This window comes from Pelophylax lessonae (genome assembly GCF_965119305.1).
Source record: "Pelophylax lessonae genome assembly, chromosome: 4".
Taxonomy (NCBI): Eukaryota; Metazoa; Chordata; class Amphibia; order Anura; family Ranidae; genus Pelophylax; species Pelophylax lessonae.
In genome coordinates, this window is record NC_138771.1 from 140,540,696 (window position 1) to 140,563,934 (window position 23,239).

Genomic DNA, 23,239 nt, shown 5'->3' on the forward strand with positions numbered 1-23,239 from the left:
CATATGACTTGTGTGGCTGTGATCAGGGATACTGACTGGTGACAGTATGTAATAATAATTTTTTATTCTTTTTTTTTTTTTCTTCACTTTTTTTTTTACATGCTCTCATCAGAGTAGTTCCGTGTCATTATAGTGACATTGCTTTCTATTGTGATGCTGTGATTGGTCACGGCTTTTACATAGTACAGGGTGCTGTGGTTGGCCCAGGTATCAAGTGATCACTGGTGACCAATCACAGATCACACACACAGTAGTAAACAATGACGTCATGAATGGATTCAGTGCCATCTTAAAGCAGAGTTCCACCCTCAAAATCAACTTTTCACCATCCGCTTGCTTTAATGTACCTGAAAAAGAATTGGATAATTACAATTTTTTTTTTGTTTTACTTATCTTTTTCGTTGAAAATATACTTACCTTTCTTCCTCTTCCTCCCTCTGCGGCCACGGCCCGTGCCGTCACTTCCTGCTTGCATTGACTCCTGGGAGCCGGGCGTCATCGCTCCCAGGAGCACATGCGCCTGCACCGGCCCTGCTAGTCACTTCCGGTGCAGGCACGTCAATCCCTGCTGAACACCTTTTGGGCCTGCCCAGAAGCTGTACAGGGATGACGCGGCTGCCCTGGAAGTGACGAGCAGGGAATTCTGGGACTCCGACGTCACCAAAGAGGACACCGAAGAGGACGCTCTGCCTTCAGCTGCCCACACCTGAGATGGCAGCACTGGACAATACATTTTCAAGGTAAGTATTTCTTCTAAAAGTTAAGTGAAACAAGGAACAGTTCAGAGGCTATTGTTGCTTAAATGCACTAGCCCTGACTGTCCCAGGGGTATTTTGATCTAAAAAAATTTTTTCAGGGTGGAACTCCGCTTTAAGAGCATTAAAGGGCCCGGGCAATGCAGTGCACTGTGACCATGCCTACACAATCACCCACGAGAATAAAAATGCTAATTATCGATAAGGCGATATTTATTGGTACAGCAGTGCCAGGCTAATGACCGCTTCCACGTTCGGTGGCTGGGTCCGGTGAACACACACATGGACGGAAGTCAGACTCAACTGTCCTGTGTGTGCCTGTTCCCGTGGAGGCAGACAGGCATTCCTGCAGTTGTGGGCTCCCCCTCCATGGCCCAAGTGTCCTGACAACAGCACAGGGCCGACAGGCGCTTGCCACCTGCTAAATTCGGGATGAACATGAGAATCGGGACTAATGCTTGGCTGAGTCGCTGGGCAGGTGGGGCCCCCCGGGCAACTGCCCAGCGTGCCCATTCGGTAAGATGGCTCTGAATGGATTCCATTCATTACTGTTGTTTAGTAGGTGTCATGTGATCGCACAGCAATCACATGGTTTCAGTGCCGCTCATGGCGGCCCTAAACCGAGTACCGTAAATAGCGCCAGTATGCCTAGTACGTCACATGCCTGCTTAAGCCGCCAGCAAGCAGTACAATTGCTAATGGCTGGTCAGCAAGCGTTTAAGGTTTAGGTATCCAAATTTGGTAGTTTAGTTGTGAATTGTTTATGATATGAGCAGATATTCAGAAGATCATCCCAACTATTAGAAATAGTTAAGGGGTGCCTCATGTTTTATTAGAGGCTGCAGTCAGTGACATTATACCTCATGCTCAGAATCAAGGAAAAGCAAAAGCAAATGCAATTGATCTTATCCCAACATTTAGGCATCAAAGAAGGCATACCAGGGAAATCATTGCAGTAAGTGGTGTTCCCAACTAAGGTGATGGGTTCACATCCCACTCTATTAAAATACCCTTATATTTTTGTTGCAAGTTGTGAAAGAGAGATGGTGAATGAGCACATTTCTAAATGCATCATGTTTTACTGTTATCCAGAAAATGCCAAATATGTTTTCTTTTTTTTTTCTCTTGCATGAATTACTGGGTGACTCACACAAGGTTCAGTTTGAATGCACTCAAATAAAAAGCAAGGCTTACAGTATTTCATCTTAAGGCAGGTTTCCAGCCTGTATTAAAAAAATAAATAAATAAAAGTCAGCAGCTACAAATATTGTAGCTGCTGACTTTTAATATAAGGACACTTACCTGTCTAGGGAGCCCGTGATATCAGACTCCGAAGCCGACCCCGTGTGTGTCTCCCAGAAGGCAGCGGGGGGGGGGGGGGGGCTACAAATTGAGGTAGGTCGCCACGGCACTCTTACACGGAAGTGGAAGTGGGTACCTGTTTTTGACAGGTATCCACTCGCTCCTCCCCCCCCCCCGGGGGGGGGAAGAAGCAGATAAGATTCCACTTTTGGGTGGAACTTTGCTTTAATTTGCTTTTTTTCCCCTTTGAATGCTAGACTAATAGACTAACATGTCCCAATTTAAAAAAATCTAAAGGCATCATATAAAACCATTTTAAGAACAAGAAGAATATCTTCGTTTAAAGTATCCGATTCCTAAGACTAAATACTGAATTCTGGTAATGCATGTGTAAATGTTTGTGTTAGGATCCATTAACACCTGAGCTTATTGTTTTCAGGCATTTTTCAGGAGTTTTTTAGGCGTTTTTTGCAGGTGTTTGGAGGCAGGCATTGACATCTAACAAAAACACTTGTAATCTGCCAAAAAAGAAGCACATGTACTTTTTTGAGCTTCAGGCATTTTGCTTCAGGCCACAAAATGCTCACATGTGAACAGGGGCCATTGAAATTAAAAGGATTTTGCTTGTTGGGAGTTTTGAGACTTCAGAGATGAGCGTTTTACGAGCTGAAAAAGGCTCAGGTGTGAACAGGGCCTTATAGAAATCAGCGGTTAACAGAATTGAAGGTACTTACCTCTGCTTTAGTAGGTCCTCCACATCTTTACACATCTTCCTCCCATCCAGTAATCTCTGGAGGATGATGTCATATCCAGTGTTCAGTAATAAATCTGTACACTGCAAGAACAGAAAAGGTTACTCAATTTACACAAACTTTGGTAAATATCATTAAACATAAATGGACTCCTGTACAGAAAAGCAATCCTTGGCATCCTGACAACTCTACTCCATTCAAACAGCCCAGGATAATCATCTTGCAGATGGTACAATCTTGTTCTTTTTTATATTTAGTATTTAGTGTCTGTTGTAGGGCAGAGTAAAGGCCAACTAAGCTAAGCGAGTAAGGTGAAGCTATATACACTTCAGTCATCTAATCCAGGGGTCATCAAACTTTTTAAACAGGGGGCCAGTTCACTGTTTCTTAGATTGTTGGGGGGCCGGACTATAGTTTGAAATACATACAAATGAATTCCTATGCACACTGCACATATCTTATTGTGCAGGGTTCATAAGTGCATTGCACTCAGAATGCAAGGTTCAGAAGTGCGTTGCACTCAGAATGCAGGCATCAGGAGTGTGTTGCACTCAGAATTCAGGCATCGAGAGTGCGTTGCAATCAGAATGCAGGGTTCAGGAGTGTGTTGCACTCATAATACTGGGTTCAGGAGTGTGTTGCACTCAGAATGCTGGGTTCAGGAGTGTGTTGCACTCAGAATGCTGGCATCAGGAGTGCGTTGAACTCAGAATGCAGGCATCAGGAGTGCATTGCATTCAGAATGCAGGGTTCAGGAGTGTGTTGCACTCAGAATACTGGGTTCGGGAGTGTGTTGCACTCACACACAGAATGCAGGTTTCAGGAGTGCGTTACTGTGACGAGACCCTTGCTCGCTCGCTTCCGCTCTCCCGACACTCCTCTGTTACCCGTAAGTCAGCTTGCAGATTGCAACGTCTGAGGGTTCGGCCAAACAAGGATCCGGGATCCGAACTACAGCTATGTGCCGTCCGGAATCCATTAGAACACACACCAGGCAGGCTGTATGTACATTCAAACAGGAAGACAATTTATTGGAAGAACACAGCACACTTTTATACAGAATTTGGAACATCCTGCCCCCAACAACCGCCCTCCCATTGGTCAATTGCAAAGTACCTGCAGTTCCCCTTCAGGTCCTCTCCAGCCATGCAAATGAGGACTTGAAAATGAGTCAGCAGGGATTGGTCCAGCTTAGATAGCTTGACCAGAAGGACTGTTATGTGCAATGAGACAGAAGCCCCAGGGGGCAATCAATGTACACAATAGCCAGACACAGAACAATGGTTCCCTAACGAGCCCCCAATACACATTACTCTGAGTGTCAATACATCCCCTAGCAGACAACAGGTGAGTTCATTAGCACACCCGACAATAGGTGAATGGAAAGCCACCTCAGACAAAAGCAACATTGCCAGACAGTCCGTCTCCTCATTGAACTTCCTGGAATGACCATATTAGGAGTTGGACTTCCTGGCCAGAGACCTCATGGCAAATGGGAACAAATGACCTTGCTGACAAATATGAAGCAATTCAAACCATCACCCATCTGTCCTTAAATTCCAGTGACGGTGAACACCGTCACAGTTACGTTCAGAATGCAGGGTTCAGGAATGCATTACACTCAGAATGCAGGGATAAGGAGTGCGTTAAACCCAGAACACAGGGATCAGGAGTGCGTTAGGCTCAGAATGCAGGGATCGGGGGGGGGGGTTAGGGATAATGGCCCTGCTGATAACAGAGTCCTCTGCCCCCTTCACATCACCCCCCCCCTACACACACACACACACACACAGTGGTGTCTTCTGCCCCCTTTCCCCTATAGCAGTGACCTCGCCCCCCCCTCTTTCCCTCCCATAGTAGTGTCCTACCTCACAGCTGAGAGCAGAAGGCAGCACAGTTCTGGACATAGGCTGGAAGCGGGAGCCAGCAGAGTGACTTTCCATATTAGGAAGCTGATGATTGGTTGTCCTGTGTCCTAGCAGCCAATCACCCCCTCCTCCTGCCCTCCGTCCTGAGCTAATCTGCCTTCTGCTCTCCGCTATTCACTGATGACAGTGGTGGATGAGGGTTGTGGGAGCAGGACCCATGATAGGGCCAGCCTTAATGGGCAGACTGGGTAAATGACCTTGGCCTGCTGCATGTGGCCCGCCTGCTGTATGCGGCCCGCGGGCCGTAGTTTGAGTACCTCTGATCTAAATAATTTCCTCTGCACACGATGGGCCATTCATAGTGAACATTGATTTACTTGCATTACTAAGCTAAGTGAACATTATCCTTATTTGTTGTGATGACTACACTCTGTGCACATTTTCCAGTTGGCAGGACAGCAATTTAAGCACCAGCAGACTGAGAGTGAGCGTCACTAGGGCAGGGTAACCCTGCAATTAGCCCAAACCACCACATGTGCAGTACCTTTTATTCAAATTTATACAAATTTTTACAAATTCAGATGTATCCAAATTTCTGAATTACAATAGTAACAAATGTAACCACTTCAGCTCCGGAAGGTTTACCCCCCTTCATGACCAGGCCATTTTTTTGCGATACGGCACTGCGTTACTTTAACTGGCAATTGCACGTTAATGCGATGATGTACCCTGATAAAATGAATATACTTTTTTCCCCCCACAAATAGAGCTTTCTTTTGGTGGTATTTGATTACCTCTGCGTTTTTTTTTTTTTTTTTGCGCTATAAACACAACAATAAAAAAACAACAATTTTGAAAAAAAAAAAAAAACAATATGTCTTACTTTCTGCTATAAGTTATGCCCAAAAAAAGGTAAAGAATCAAATTTCCTTTTTTTTTTTCTTTTTTTTTTTTTTCACTGGGTTTAGTATGGATGTTTGAAATAATGTATAAGTATATGATAGTATATGATATGGAGAAATGTATGTTCCTTTTCTTTGGTTTGACTCTATAGAGGAGAGGGAGGGGAAGGAGAGGGGGGAAAGAATAATGGTTTATCTATCATTGTTCCTTTTTTTTTTCTCTATCACTCTAAGGAGGACTTCTCTTTTTTCATTCCTCCCCTTTAAATTAAAACACGCGAGCCCCCCCTCCCCTTTTTTTTTTTGATCACTAAAAGGAAGACACTTTTTTACTTCCCCCTTAAATAAGTGCACGCGAGTTCTACCCCCTTTTTTTTTCTTCTCCTCTCTCTTTCTTCCCTTTCCTCTCCCATTGTTGATTTTGAGTCTCTGGCCTCGTTTACCCCCTCATGTTGATGAGAGAGGAGTGTAAAAGGCAATTTAAGGTCTTTGTGGGGGGGGGGGAGAAGAGGAAGGGAATGTTACCCATTGGGTAGGACTTATGGTGTTATAATATATATTTAACATTAGAATATAACTAACGCAAGCTGAGAAGGGAAGAGGTGTTGGCCACTCCGGGGCACTCCCCTATTTAGAAATACACACAAGTGGCACCCAAAAGTGCCGTGTGAGATAAGGATAGAAATACTATCCGAAAGGACGGGTGAGAGAGCCGATACCTATTAGGTGCCGGTCTCCCTCACCCGTCAATTTAGGTTTTTTTTTTTTTTTTCTTCTTCTTTCCTTCCCTTTTGTGACCAGTGATGGAGGACTTAAAAATGATTTCCTATAATGTTAAAGGATTAAATGTACCAGAAAAGAGACATATGTTATTAGCTGATTTGAAACGCTTGAAAACTAGTATAGCATTAATACAGGAGACGCACTTTTGGACAGATAAACTGCCTTTCCTTAAAAATAGATTTTTTCCATTTACATATCATTCTGCCAACACACAAGCAAAATCTCGAGGGGTTTCTATACTAATAGCAAATAGCGTCCCATGGACTTAGCAAGAAAGTAAATATGATCCGGATGGAAGATTTCTATTTGTGAACGGACTGATAGGTGAAATACAGGTAACGCTAGCCACATTATATGCACCTAATAGCCAGCAGGATGCATTTATTTCAAAAACTATGGTTGATCTTGTGAGCTTCTCAGAGGGTCAATTAATACTGGGAGGGGACTTTAACGTGCCACTAATACCTGCAGCAGACACCTCTTCTGGGACTACTGCACTAACACCGGAATGAGTAGACGTATATTAACCTTCCTAGCGGTATTCCCGAGCGTGACTCTGGGTTAAATTTTAGACCCAAAAGCGGTAACCCCGAGCCACACTCGGGGGAACCGCTAGGAAGATCGCTGGATCCTGGTAGAGCTTTTACTTACCTTGTCACCGGGATCCAGCGATGTATGCGGGCGGCGGAGCTTCCTCCCAATCGTCTGTGAGCCCCGGCTTCCATCTCCTGCGACGTGACATCCGCAGGGGGGTGGAACCGGCGGCAAATTCAAAAAAGTATATGCACAAATACACTGATACACTGTAATCCTATTGGATTACATTGCCAAAATAAAATAAATTGACCTTTGATTGCCCCCCAGTGCTTTCTCCATTGCCCTTTCTGTATTTTTCCTATACCTTGTGTCTGGACACTGCAGAGCGACCATGGCATCAAACAAGCGTGCCGCAACCTCAAAAGTGGTATATGACCTGCTGGGCAAGAGCGACAGCGATACTGAATTGCTTGCAGAGTGGAGTGACAGCGATTCGTGGGGAAGTTCGTCATCCGACGCAGAAAGTGATTTCAGTGATGATGCTGTGACTGTGCCGAGCGATGTGCGTGATCGACTGCGGTACGGAGCACGTAGCCCCCCCAAGGTTCCCGTTTACCGGAGCACCTGGTATCAAAGTGGATTTTGAGGAGGACAACCCTTTGGCACACCTGCAACTTTTTTTGACTGATGAGGTTATCGAAAAAATTGTTGTGGAAACCAATCGGTACCAGAAGCAACAAGCTGCAGCGCATCGGCGGTTTTCAAGGAGCAGGATGTGGGAACCCATGACCAGAGCGGACATCTGGAAATTTCTGGGACTAATTATTCTACAGGGAGTGGTGGGGAAACCCCTGCAGAAGTGGTATTGGACCACCAACAAATTATTGGCCACTCCTTTTTTTGGCACAGTTATGTCGGAGTACAAATTTTCGCTCATTATGAAGTATTTACACTTTACCAATAATGACGAATTTGATGAGACTTCTCATCCAGCTCCGAAGCTCAAAAAGATCTGGGACATTTAACAACTAATTTTAAAAAATTTCCAGGAGTCCTATGTCCCAGAAAGAGACATTTGTATAGACGAAAGTCTAATGGCCTATAAAGGGAGACTCAGCTGGATACAATATATTGCGTCCAAGCGAGCATGCTTTGGAATAAAATCATTTATGCTGTGTGAATCCAGCTCTGGATATATTTGGAATTCGGTCCTATACACCGGGAGAGGAACCAAGTTCAACCAAAGGTTCAGCAGCTATGGGATGGCAACCGCTTCTGTTCTGATGCTGATTAAGCCTCTGCTGAATCAGGGGTACTGTGTCACCACAGACAATACATCCCCTATACATCCCCAGAACTGTTTGAGTTCCTCCTACAACACAAGACAGATGCGTATGGGACCGTCAGAGCTAACCGGCGTGACATGCCCCCCAGCTTTGCCAACAAAAAGCTGAAGCCCGGAGAATTATTTGCTTGGCAGAAAGTAAAAATGTTGGCACTGAGATGGCGTGACAAAAAAGATGTCTGCCTGATGAGTACCATCCACAACACCGCTACTGTCATGGTACATACGAAAGGGGGAAAAGATGTTCTGAAACCGCAACTGGTCCTGAATTATAACAACACCATGGGAGGTGTGGACAGAGCTGACCAGGCCATGACTTTCTATCCGGCAATGTGGAAACAACAGAAAAAATATTTTAAAAAAATATTCAGGCACCTCCTGGAACAATGTTTGTGGAATGCATTCATTCTCCTAAAAAAGAAGAGTGACAGGCCTGTGGTTCATGCAGACTTTGTGTGGAAAATTGCTGAGCTCATATTTCTCAGGCACCAAACACCAACAGTAAGTAGATCCGGACGCCGTGCTGCTGGTGTTGTGAACCCCGAACGCCTGACCGGTCGTCATTTTATGGACCACATTCCACCGATGGAGAAGAAGCTTGCACCCACAAGGATGTGTGTGGTTTGCTGTTCCAAGCGTGACGACACCAGACGGAAAATCAGAAAGGAAACGCGGTACTACTGTCCAGACTGTGACGTTGGACTTTGCGCTGTACCCCGTTTCAAAATTTTCCACACCCGGGACGTTTATTGAAGCAATATGACCACTAATATTGCATCCTTTTTGGGAAAAAAAATAAATAAAAATATTGCGTCCTTGTTTGACAAAACAAAAATGTCAGTGTTTTTGATTACGTTATTTACTATCATTTATTGAATAAAAAGTGTTATTTTGGGGAAAAAAAGTGTTATTATTATATTATTATTTTATAGTTATTTATTATATTATAATTTAGGATTTTGTGTTTCAAACTTTATCATACCCGGGATGTTATGAAGAAGAACGCACAGTAAAAAGAAATCACATATAAATAGTTGGTTTGGGCTGCTCATTCTTAAGAATTACATGCAAAATAATGGTACTGCTTTCAGCACCTAAAATCCGAAAGAATCATACCGCCAGGGAGGTTAAAATCATTACATAAAGCTCAATTGATTGACGTCTGGCGCCTACAACACCCCTCTGAAAAAGAATATACATTCTATTCAATACCACATAAGAGTTATTCTAGAATTGATTTTTTTGTTATACCCCATGCCCAGTTACAAGCAGTGAAAAAAACGGATATTGATAGTATCACCTGGTCAGATCATGCACTCATATCAATAGTATATAGCTTGACATCGAACCCTCTACAGAAACTGAGTTTCTGGAGGTTGAATGAGAGTTTACTGCAAAGAGAAGAGATATTGAAGGATGTGTTGGAGGAGATGAAAGTCTTCTTCGAGATAAATGATCAAATTAACTGCCACACGGGGACCCTCTGGGCGGCTCATAAGACAGTTGTGAGAGGAGTCATTTTTAAACATGGAGCACGCATTAAAAGGGAAAGAAATAAACAACTGTCACAACTATTAGAAAGACTTAGACTGTTAGAAACAGAACATAAGCAAATACCATCAGGGACAGTAATAACGGAGCTGACTATGATTAGGGAGCAGATAACAGATCTATTACAATACAAGGCCAAAGCGGCTATACAGATGTGTTGTAAATTGAATTATGAAGCAGGAAACAAATGCGGAAAGTTACTAGCTAGGTCCATACAAGGGCAGAAATCGAGATCTTATGTACCTCATATAGTATCAGCAGAAGGGATTAAGAAAACCTTACCAACACAAATAACGGAGGAATTTGAGAAATATTATGCCTCATTATATAACTTTAAAGAAGTGTCCCCCTCCCAACAAGATATTGAAAAGTATTTAATGCAATCACAATTACCCAAACTATCGGAAGAAGGCCGGGAATCTTTAGAGGCTGGTATCACCATAGAGGAGATACAGCAAGCATTAAAGTCAATGAAGCCCAGGAAAGCACCAGGACAGGAAGGTCTGACGACACAATATTATCAGTCACTGTTTCACATTCTTGGCCCATACCTGGTAAAATTGTATAATGCAGCAGACCAAGATGGGACGCTAACTAGAGACACACTTACCGCCCATATCTCATTAATATTAAAGGAGGGTAAGGATCCATCTTCATGTAGCAGCTATAGACCAATATCTCTATTAAATGTAGATATAAAAATATTCCTGGCAAGTAGACTGGCAAGACTCCTACCAAGTATAATACATGTGGATCAAGTGGGTTTTATGACATCAAGAGAAGCGAGAGACAACACTACGAGAATCCTTAATCTGATACACATAGTAAACGAAAAGAAGTCCCCTTGCGTAGTGCTGAGCACAGACGCAGAGAAGGCGTTTGATCGTGTTGGATGGCCTTTCCTGTTTTCTGTGCTCAAGTTGAATTGGGGAACTTGATGCTAGATAAAATAACCAGAGTGTATACAGATCCAATAGCCAGAGTGAAAGCTAACGGGATACTGTCAGATGCCTTCCCAATAAGAAATGGCACAAGGCAGGGGTGTCCACTGTCACCCCTCCTGTTTGCTTTGACATTAGAGCCTTTTCTATGTAGAGTCCTCCTGAACCAGGATATTGAGGGAGTAAGGATAAAGGAAAAGCAATATAAGATCGCTGCTTATGCGGATGACTTATTATTTTCTCTGTCTAACCCGGGCATCTCACTGCCGAATTTGATACAAGAATTTATAAGATATGGAACTATGTCTAACTTAAAAATCTATTTTGGGAAGTCAGAGGCAATGGGAGTAGGGATACCTGCTGCCTAGGTAACTATACTGAAAAACAGCTTTGGTTTCAAATGGAACCACTCGGCAGTGAGATACTTAGGGACATACAGTCAGGTCCATAAATATTGGGACATCGACGCAATTCTAACCTTTTTGGCTCTATACTCTACCACAATGGATTTGAAATGAAACAAACAAGATGTGCTTTGACTGCACACTTTCAGCTTTAATTTGAGGGTATTTACATCCAAATCAGGTGAACGGTGTAGGAATTACAACAGTTTGTATATGTGCCTCACACTTTTTAAGGGACCAAAAGTAATGGGACAGATTAACAATTATAAATCAAACTTTCACTTTTTAATACTTGATTGCAAATCCTTTGCAGTCAATTACAGCCTGAAGTCTGGAATGCATAGACATCACCAGACGCTGGGTTTCATCCCTGGTGATGCTCTGCCAGTCCTCTACTGCAACTGTCTTCAGTTCCTGCTTGTTCTTGGGGCATTTTCCCTTCAGTTTTGTCTTCAGCAAGTGAAATGCATGCTCAATCGGATTCAGGTCAGGTGATTGACTTGGCCATTGCATAACATTCCTCTTCTTTCCCTTAAAAAACTCTTTGGTTGCTTTCGCAGTATGCTTCGGGTCATTGTCCATCTGCACTGTCCAATGAGTTCTGAAGCATTTGGCTGAATATGAGCAGATAATATAGCCCGAAACACTTCACAATTCATCCTGCTGCTTTTGTTAGCAGTCACATCATCAATAAATACAAGAGAACCAGTTCCATTGGCAGCCATACATGCCCATGCCATGACACTACCACCATCATGCTTCACTGATGAGGTGGTATGCTTTGGTTCATGAGCAGTTCATTTCCTTCTCCATACTCTTCTCTTCCCATCACTCTGGTACAAGTTGATTTTGGTCTCATCTGTCCATAGAATGTTGTTCTAGAACAGTGAAGGCTTTTTTAGATGTTGTTTGGCAAACTCTAATCTGGCCTTCTTGTTTTTGAGGCTCACCGATGGTTTACATCTTGTGGTGAACCCTCTGTATTCACTCTGGTGAAGTCTTCTCTTCATTGTTGACTTTGACACACATACACCTACCTCCTGGAGAGTGTTATTGATCTGGCCAACTGTTGTGAAGGGTGTTTTCTTCAGCAGGGAAATAATTCTTCGGTCATCCACCACAGTTGTTTTCCGTGGTCTTCTGGGTCTTTTGGTGTTGCTGAGCTCACCGGTGCATTCTTTCTTTTTAAGGATGTTCCAAACAGTTCATTTGGCCACACCTAATATTTTTGCTATCTCTCTGATGGGTTTGTTTTGTTTTTTTCAGCCTAATGATGGCTTGCTTCACTGATAGTGACAGCTCTTTGGATCTCATATTGAGAGTTGACAGCAACAGATTCCAAATGCAAATAGCACACTTGAAATTAACTCTAGACCTTTTATCTGCTCCTTGTAAATGGTTTAATAAGGGAATAACACACATCTGGCCATGGAACAGCTGAGCAGCAAATTGTCCCATTACTTTTGGTCCCTTAAAAAGTGGGAGGCACATATACAAACTGTTTTAATTCCTACACCTTTCACCTGATTTGGATGTAAATACCCTCAAATTAAAGTTGAAAGTCTGCAGTTAAAGCACATCTTGTTTGTTTTATTTAAAATCCATTGCGGTGGTGTATAGAGCTAAAAAGATTAGATTGTGTTGATGTCCCAATATTTATGGACCTGACTGTATATATCGGCGAAGTTGACGAGGGTCTACGAGCTTAATTTTCTGCCTTTGATAGCAATGACTAGGAGACTTCTTGAACAGTGGCATGGATGGATGCAGTCATGGTTTGGTAAGTGCAATCTACTGAAGATGACAGTATTAACAAAATTTTTATATCTTTTTCGAGCATTACCTGTTAGGATCTCTAATGACTGTTTTAAGACAGTGCATTCCTTATTTATGAAATACATCTGGTCCCATAAAAGACCACGTATAACACGTAGAATCTTAATTTTACCAAAAAAAAGGGAGGTCTAGCGTTCCCAGATATACGGGCATATTATCAAGCCACTCATATGAGTAGAATATTGGATTGGTGGCATCACTCTAAGTCCAAATTATGGGTACAAATTGAACAAGCACAAACGGAAGTAAACTTGAAGAGAGCTATATGGTGCTATCAGTCCCTACCCAAGAATCTGAAATCCCACTTAATAATAGGAAATACATTACGCATTTGTACGCAATTAAATATATATTCTAAACTAACAATGAATGAATCACCTTTGTTCCCAATATTAGGTAACCCCCAGTTCCTCCCGGGTTTAGATGTACGACAGTTTACAATACTGAGGGAAAAAGAACAGGAACAAGCTTCATCATTTTTGATACAGAAAAAGTGGCCCTCAGTTACCAAATTGATTGATAGAGACGGACCATACAATATGCCTTTTTGGCAAGCAATTCAAGTACATCATTACCTGGCCTCAATACCGAACCCGGAAGGATTCGGTAGAATATTAACGAGATTTGAACAATTCTGTGTAATACCAGGGAGTTTATTACGTACTCTATCAATCTCATACGGTTTACTGACGAACCCGGAAGATCAACCGGAATTACCATGGGTGAGAAAGTGGGGATCTGATTTGAAATGTAACTTAACAAATGAACAGATCCAGAGGATATTGAGGTTTGCCTTTAAACCATCTAGCTGCACTAAAATTCAGGAGATGAATTATAAGCTTATAACGAGATGGTATACTACACCCAAGAAAATACATAGTTGGTATCCGCGTGAAACAGATCTATGTTGGAGATGTAGAAAGGAAGTAGGTACACTATATCATATCTTCTGGACCTGTGCTAGTATAAAGCCATATTGGTTGGGAGTGAAGTCTATAATTCAGAAATTTACAGACTATGAAATAGAGTGGAATCCGATTTTTTTTCTGTTGCATGTGTCAGATATACCAGCAGGTAGTTATGAAAGATCTATTATCCCTCATTTATTAAATGATGCAAAGGCATGCATCTCAGGTTATTGGAAAAAAACACACAACCTCCTTCGGTATCTGACTGGATACATAGGATAGAGGATAATAGGAGAATTGAAGAATTAATTGCTTCCTCACAAAATAAACATGAAAAATATAAAAAAACTTGGGGCCTATGGAACCACTTTATTATCTCTGATGAAGGGAAACTATTTATAGCAGGATAACAAGAGAAAATAGGATATAGGAAATGGTGTGTCCTATCCATCGCTGGTCACTAAGGTAGGAAAGTGCTAAGAATTATACAATTTTTTTTTCCTTCGGGGGGAGGGTCAGATAAAGTGGGGTTTTGTTTTGTTTTCTTTTATATATAAATTTAAAAAAAAAGGAAAGGGAATGTAAATAAAATAGTAGATACAGAGCTATGTGGGGACGGGGGAAGAGTAATTAATAAGTAGAAGACAGAGAAAATGGAGAGAAAGAAATGAAATAATAAATTGTTCTATCCCCCCCTTCATAATATTGTAAAAGTGATGTAATATTACTTGTTAACATGGGGGTGTATCATGTATCAAATCTTGTTATGTTTACTCTTTTTTAATTCCTGAATAAAAGATAGTATTTGAAAAAAAAAAAAAATCAAATTTCTTCATTAATTTAGGCCAATTTGTATTCTGCTACATGTTTTTGGTAAGAAAAAAACCCAATAAGCATATCTTGGTTGGTTTTCACAAAAGTTATAGCATCTACAAACTATGGGATAGATTTTTGGAATTTTTATTTATTTATTTTTACTACTAATGGAGGTGACCAGTGACTTAAAGCAGGACTGTGATATTGCGGCAGACAAATTATACACCTTGACACTTTTGGGGACCAGTGACACTAATACAGTGATCAGTGGTAAAAAATTTGCACTGTCACTGTGCTAAAGACACTGGCAGGGAAGGGGTTAACATCAGGGGCAATCAAAGGGTTAGGTGTGTCCCTAGGGAGTGCTTGCTAACTGTTTTGGGGATGCTTGTACTGTGGGAAGGCAGAGATTCCTTTTCTTGCTCAGCATGAACACAGCCTTCCCTGCTCACAGAACGGCGATCTGCCTTGTTTACATAGGCAGATCGCAGTTCTGTTTGTCTCCCGGACCATCAGCGGGTCCCAGCAGACAATGCATCCACCGGACCCACTGATGGGCTCCCGCTGTACAGCAGGAGCGGGTCGCCGGCATTGCACGTGTGCCCCCCAGATCCGGAAGTGCAGAATCACATACAGGTATGTGATTCTGCCCAGAGCGGCTGCCCTGTCACAGTAAATGTACGTGGGGCAGACAGCATCTTGTTAAATGATTCTGAAAAAACGAAACAAAATTGTTTTCAAATTTGAATTCAAATCGTTTTTTAATTCAAATTTGAATCGTTTTCAAATTTGAATTGCTTTCAAATTTCCGAAGAGAATAAATTGAAATTTGAAAAGAATAGACTAGAAAATAAAATAATAGAATAGAAAAAAAAAATAGAAAAAGAATAGAACAATAGAAAATAATTGAATAAAATAGAAAGAATATAACCAAATTTGAATTTTGAATAGAATAAGTTGGGATTCAAATAGAATATAATAGAAAAGAAAAGAATCGGAACAGAAAATAAGAGAATAGAATCGAAAAAACAGTAGAATAGAATGAAAACGAAAGAATATTTAACATCTTCCAAAAATTCTAATTTTGAATAGAATTAATTCAATTTCAAATGGAATTAAATTTATTTTTAAACAAGAAACAGCTCCTAGTTCAGGTCTATACAATGCCATATCTCAAATAGCTCAACTTTGATTTTGTAATACATTATACAATAAACACATGTAACTTGTTCAGGGATATGGACAATGGTGGTATGAGACCCAATGAGAAAACATTCATACAACTTCTTCAGGAATAGGTTGGTGCTTATTAAAAACAGTTTTACAAGACCTGTTTATTACAGTTTATTAACAGACATGCACAGTTCACGCATCTGTTGCTGCAATTCTGACAAATGAAAATACATTTCTGTATCATTCGCTGCCACACCTGGACATGAATGTAACAGTGTTTACAAAATGGTAACTACAGATGTGTCCTTTTATGAAACGGAGATGAGCAGTGATCCTGCTGATCACAGCTCATTTCCAATCATTCTCAGTTTATGAAACAGAAATGATCAGCGGAGAACATGTTCTTCGCTGATCATCTCTTCACACAGGAATCCGTCATTGACTGACACAGAAACAGCCAGGTTATGAAGCTGCGATCTCCGCACTTCACTGGCAATCTGTGCCAGAATTCACACTCCCGGATTCACCAGCCTGGAGCTTGTGAAGCGGGGAGTGAAGACCAAATCGGGGGAGAACTGAGGGGGAAAAACGAAGATTATCGACTTCCTTCTTCCTCGTTCAGACCCCCCAACACAGTAATCATGTCCCCCTGCCATATTTATGTATATATATATATACACACATACATGTAGATATATATGTAATGTGTGTATATATATAAAATGTATGCGTGTGTGTATTCAGTGTATATATATATATATATATATATATATATATTTATGTAAGGTGACTATTATTTATTAACATTAGTGGGGATCGTGTACTCAGCAGTGATAATTTATCACTGCCTGTTAAAGAGCGCCAGTGATTTTCATACTACGGTAATCTCGCTTTGTCTCACGAGATTACAGGCGCTCCCATTCACTTCTACACAGATCTCGGCAGTTCTCAGAGAAAACAGTTCTCCTCTGATCACCCTGGGAGAACTGAAGTTCTCCGTTTCATAAAAAGGGTGCCAGAGGAGATCATTTTCCCCGGAGAACTGCAGAGAAGCGAACAGAGAAAAAAATTCACCCTTTCATAAACGTACACCAAATTGTAAGTACAAAAAGTTATTTTATTTCTGATTAGCACATTCAGAGATTCGGCTTAAGGGTTTTTAAGAAAAGAAAAAAATGGCGCAAGAAAAAAAAGAATATTAGGTCAATGCCAATTAGTAGAGCTGCACAATTCTGGATAAAATGAGAATCACAATTTTTTTGCTTAGAATAAAGATCACAATTATCTCTCAATTCTCAGTGTAACATCATCTTTCACATTATACAAAAAAAAATGAGCTAACCTGTTTACTTTTTTCCCCAAAAAAGTGCATTTGAAAGACCGCTGCGCAAATACATAAGATATTGCAACCGCCACCATTTTATTCTCTAGGGTCTAAATATATACATATATATATATATATATATATATATATATATATATATATCTAATATATATACAGTGGGTACGGAAAGTATTCAGACCCCCTTCAATTTTTCACTCTTTGTTATATTGCAGCCATTTGCTAAAATCATTTAAGTTCATTCTTCTTCCTCATGAATGTACACATAGCACCCCATACTGACAGAAAAACACAGAATTGTTGACATTGTTGCAGATTTATTAAAAAAGAAAAACTGAAATATCACATGGTCCTAAGTATTCAGACCCTTTGCTCAGTATTTAGTAGAAGCCCCCTTTTGATCTAATACAGCCAGGAGTCTTTTTGGGAAAGATGCAACAAGTCTTTCACATCTGGATTTGGGGATCCTCTGCCATTCCTCCTTGCAGATCCTCTCCAGTTCTGTCAGGTTGGATGGTAAACGTTGGTGGACAGCCATTTTTAGGTCTCTCCAGAGATGCTCAATTGGGTTTAAGTCAGGGCTCTGGCTGGGCCATTCAAGAACAGTCACGGAGTTGTTGTGAAGCCACTCCTTCGTTATTTTAGCTGTGTGCTTAGGGTCATTGTCTTGTTGGAAGGTAAACCTTCGGCCCAGTCTGAGGTCCAGAGCACTCTGGAGAAGGTTTTTGTCCAGGATATCCCTGTACTTGGCCGCATTCATCTTTCCCTCGATTGCAACCAGTCATCCTGTCCCTGCAGCTGAAAAACACCCCCACAGCATGATGCTGCCACCACCATGCTTCACTGTTGGGACTGTATTGGACAGGTGATGAGCAGTGCCTGGTTTTCTCCACACATACCGCTTAGAATTAAGGCCAAAAAGTTCTATTTTGGTCTCATCAGACCAGAGAATCTTATTTCTCACCATCTTGGAGTCTTTCAGGTGTTTTTTTAGCAAACTCCATGCGGGCTTTCATGTGTCTTACACTGAGGAGAGGCTTCCGTCGGGCCATTCTGCCATAAAGCCCCGACTGGTGGAGGGCTGCAGTGATGGTTGATTTTCTACAACTTTCTCCCATCTCCTGACTGCATCTCTGGAGCTCAGCCACAGTGATCTTTGGGTTCTTCTTTACCTCTCTCACCAAGGTTCTTCTCCCCCGATAGCTCAGTTTGGCCGGACGGCCAGCTCTAGGAAGGGTTCTGGTCGTCCCAAACGTCTTCCATTTGAGGATTATGGAGGCCACTGTGCTCTTAGGAACCTTAAGTGCAGCAGAAATCTTTTTGTAACCTTGGCCAGATCTGTGCCTTGCCACAATTCTGTCTCTGAGCACTTCAGGCAGTTCCTTTGACCTCATGATTCTCATTTGCTCTGACATGCATTGTGATCTGGAAGGTCTTATATAGACAGGTGTGTGGCTTTCCTAATCAAGTCCAATCAGTATAATCAAACACAGCTGGACTCAAATGAAGGTGTAGAACCATCTCAAGGATGATCAGAAGAAATGGAAAGCACCTGAGTTAAATATATGAGTGTCACAGCAAAGGGTCTGAATACTTAGGACCATGTGATATTTCAGTTTTTCTTTTTTAATAAATCTGCAACAATGTCAACAATTCTGTGTTTTTCTGTCAGTATGGGGTGCTATGTGTACATTCATGAGGAAGAAGAATGAACTTAAATGATTTTAGCAAATGGCTGCAATATAACAAAGAGTGAGAAATTTAAGGGGGTCTGAATACTTTCCGTACCCACTGTATATATATATATATATATATATATATATATATATATATATATATATATATATGAGTGAGTAGAGAATGGCTCTGCGCTGTATGAATCATGGAAATGCTGGATTAAAGGAAATGTAAAGAAAAAGGGGTTTGAATAACCCCTTTTACTAGATGGGATGGTGACAGGCTAGCTTAACGTTAAGGAAGCCATCTTAGGGGTTTTGGTGGGCATAGCTGTTGCTAGGGCAGGTTAGATAAACAAGGCTACGTTTGGTTAGAATAAGCCCCAATCAGAGTGGGAATTCACTGTAGCTAGGGAGTTTAGGCTGTTAACCAGTTTCTTCCTGTTTTTCCCGCCTCCAGAGCCTGCCTGTGGGATACTTAAGGGGGCTCAGTTGGAGATGTTTTCACTCACCTCAAGACTAGCTTCGTGTCAAGACAGCAGCGTTCTGTTCCAGTTCGGGAGCTGTCCGGGAGTCTTCTGAGCCATATTGTCGAACGGGCCGGTGTAGAGGGAGCGGAAGAGTGGATAAAGAAGTTTCTGGACATGCCGCCCTCTTCGGTCAAGCTGTGCCACCGGGAGCCGTTTTTCGTTTCTCCCCTTGAGATGGAGCCGGCGGTCAGATCAAGTCTAGGAGCGGATGTCGTCAGCGGAAGAGCGGATGTCGTCAGCGGAAAAGCGGATGTCGTCAGCGGTAGAGGTCGGAGGGCACCGTCGTCACCGGATTCGTACGGAGACGATCGTTTGTCTGCTATGCGCAGGCGTAGTACGGTGAAACCTTCCGGCTGGGGAGGCCGTCTGAAGAGGAAAAGCGTCATTCAACACTGGAGCCGGACGGGGATTTGCGGTCGTCGGCGGAAGCGCGCGGGAGCGGCGCCCGGGGCTTTCTTCTATCTGTCGGTGCGGCGGAAAAAAGATGAGAGACACGCGCCCCGCCATTATTTCCCCACACCACATGGGCCCGATCTATATCCAGACGGACCCCGCTATCATCACGGAGTAGCAGAAGAAACAGAGCAGCAAGATGACCTCCTCCAGTTCCATGCCCTGAAGTTGCCGGAGCATCCCTCCCACCACGGGACAGGTGAGGTGGCTAACCCCTTTATGTCATTGCAGGGCTTCCTTCCTTTAGCTCCTGCCAGCGGGTCTCCCCACAGAGGAATTGCGGCAGCTAGGAATAGCTGGAGCGGTGAGTTTTCAGCTTTGTCCTCCCCTGTGGTAATTTCTTAGCTGTTGCAAGATTCTCTGAATGCATTTAGGTCTCTTGTGATTGTTTATGCTGCCTGTGCAGCAGTTTTTTACATTTCTCCTTTTGACGCCTGGGCGCCATCTAGTGGCCCTTGGGCATTAGACACATTTTCACATGATTTAATATACAGTAGTTTTAAAAAAAAAAAAAAAAAAGGGGGAGGAATTTTAAATTAATTAATTCCTTTATTTAGGTTTATTTAGGTTTGTTGAGGTTTGTTGAGGTTTGTTGAGGTTTGTTGAGCATTGGGTCAGTGGTTCAATGCTTGAGAACCTGACTGCTAATTGGGAAGCCTGGGTTCGGTTCCCGGACAATGCAGTAAAAATTTTACGTTTTATGTTTGAAACATTGTGAGCTTAGTACTTTTAAACACTTATAGATTTTGCTGTCACAATCGACAGGTCTATGGTGTTGAAGGTTCTGAGTTCAAGCCCAGGTGTCTCTTCCTTAAAAAAAAAAAAAAAAAAATATATAATAATAATAATTAATTAAATTAATTGAAATAAAATTAAATGATGATTAATACATACTTGTAAATGACATCTTGGTGCTATAGCCTAGTGGTTAAGGTAAATACGTATCATGATAAAGGTTGCAGGTTCTAGCCCAGTTGACTGTCCTTTTAAAAAAATAGAAAACCCGACTGCCAATTGGGAGGCGTTTATGGGCTTGGCAAGGGGTGTTTTCCCATAGCGGGTTATATTAAATCAATAAGCTATCAAACTAACGGATTGTGGAGCGATTTGCGGACAGGCTTCGGAAGTAGACTGCTGCAAAAAAAAAAAAAAAAAGAGTAACTAAGCCTATAGCTTAGTGGTTAGAGCAGCGGGTTCTCAGTGAGCAGGTTATGGTTTCTAGCCCAGGTAGGGGACACCATACTATATTTAAAAAAAAAAAAAAAAAGAGATTTTGTTATTGCAACGCTTAAGTACTATAGTTTGTTTTTCGATATTCAGCAATTTTGTGTAGTGATCTAGGCTTTCAGATATTATGGTAAGTATCCCCGCCTGTTCTGCGGGAGTCCAGGTTTCGTTTCCCCGACCGGGAGGCATACTTTTAGGTGACGATGATAACACCATGTGTGCTCACTATTGTATTATGTGGTAAATATTTTGGCTAACATCTGTTTTGGAAAACATAGCTGTTGATTAAATCGTGGAGGTATCTCCCGTCGGGAACATTTGTTGCCGGTCCTTTTGCTCCTCCGACAGTTAGGGAACCATATACATATGGGCTTGTTTTACCATTTGTTACCCCCCTTTTGGGAAATTTCATTGATGTATAACAAGGATTTAGCGTTTATCCAATGCTCCATTTTATGATTAGAGCGGCTCTGTGGCAAAAAAAAAAAAAAAAAAAAACAATGGATAGTGCATTGGACTTCTAGCAGCCCCCCAACATGGGATGCTTCTTTCATGTTTATTTTGAATGTTTTCTTCCTTTCAGGTGGATCACCAATTTTATGCTTTCTAGTTCGGACCACCTCAGGCTGCCGATGATCCATAGGAGCTAGGTATTGTTTGCAGAAGTACAATCGTTCTTAGGTCCATCCCTTTGGTATATTATTCTCTAGTAAATCGTATTCTGTCATTTCTGGTTTTGACTCTTTCACAGCTTATGTCAGGTTATCTCTGTTGGTAAGGTTTCGGTTTCTGCTTTATTTAAGGCAGGGCTATTTGGCAGGAGGAATTTATCCTTGTTCAGGAAATTGTTTTGTGGTTTCGATATATCTGGCACACCTATTGGTACGCTGAATCTTGGAACGGATGGGTGCAATTGGGTTGCGCTGACATCAGTGTCCTCCTAGAATTTTTTCCCTTAGTGGTTGCCCTAGGACTTTAGGGAATTGCTTTCCGAATTGACGCATTATGGTTCGGAAGATTAATAGGGTATTTTATTTTCGCATTAATTGTTCGCCCTCCGAATCGCCCACGTGATCGAATTTTCAAGTCTCTTGTATCCAGATGTCTGTTTTGGTTATCTGGAGTGAGGCTACTTTTGCCGCGTCGGACCCCTTGTCTAGTACACGGACTGGAAATATCTTTCAGCTGTTTCCCAATGCTGATCAGGCGAGTTTCGGTACTATGCCCATATGCGGAACTTAGTTTGAGTCTCGTTTGCAGCACCGTATCTCAATTTCTTAGCCCCAGCTGATATGGCTGACTATTGATTGGTATGGTCAATTTGACTGTTTTATTTTGCGAGCCACAGGAACGCTTTTTTATGCACTTGTGGTCTGGCCATTTTAAATTTTACTTTGAAACAATACTCTTGGTCTTACATCGATGAGACAATAGCTAGTATTTCTTTTGGCCATTTAACGTCAGGCAGGATTTAACGAGCTACCGTGGGGTTATTGGCGTCGGGATTTTAAACAACCCGTTGCAACAACAAAATTTTTTGGATATGCTGTGTACGGCCTTGGTGGCTGTCTGTTATTCGTTCTATAAGCCGACTCTGTTTAAGACGGCCTTTTTTCCGCTAACAATTTTTTGCTGCCTTGGGGATTTTGGAGCTTTTGCCTGTTTGGAAGTATAAGGTTTGGATTTATTGCTATCGGATGTTTTGCTTCTTTGGCTCAATCAGTTGACTATTGAATGATTTGACACCGACCAATTGGGTGTGGGTAAGTAGCTACATCTACATTAGTTTAAATGATTCTATGCTATGCCCTGTTATAAAAAAAAAAAAAAAAATTTTTGTTGATTCAATTCCCTGGTACATTCAATTGGGATCAACGAAGCTAATGCAGCTGCCAGGTTGTACGTTGATGTTAGGCTTTTATAAAAATCTGTAGATGAAAGTAGAGTGCTTACATTTTATTACATTTGCGCTAATTCTCTTTATTGATATTTTAGGACACAGGTTTTCAGTTTGGCTCGTTGGCCATTCATTCGGGCATTGGGCCCGGTCGAGAGTTAAAAGGAAGATTTCTACTGGAAATGTTGGTCTACATTCTCAAGATTTCAAGGTTCAATGGTTACAGTAAGCGGGAGTGTGC

At 41.8% G+C, this 23,239-nt stretch overlaps 1 protein-coding gene across 1 annotated transcript in view; it reads right to left on the reverse strand.

Moving 5' to 3' along the window:
• Positions 1-23,239, reverse strand: part of PSTPIP1 (proline-serine-threonine phosphatase interacting protein 1) — a 135,726-nt gene that overhangs the window by 54,968 nt on the left and 57,519 nt on the right. The window contains exon 2 of the mRNA XM_082252856.1: positions 2,792-2,892. Coding sequence (XP_082108982.1) covers positions 2,792-2,892 — 101 coding nt within the window. The remainder of the gene's footprint in view (positions 1-2,791; positions 2,893-23,239) is intronic.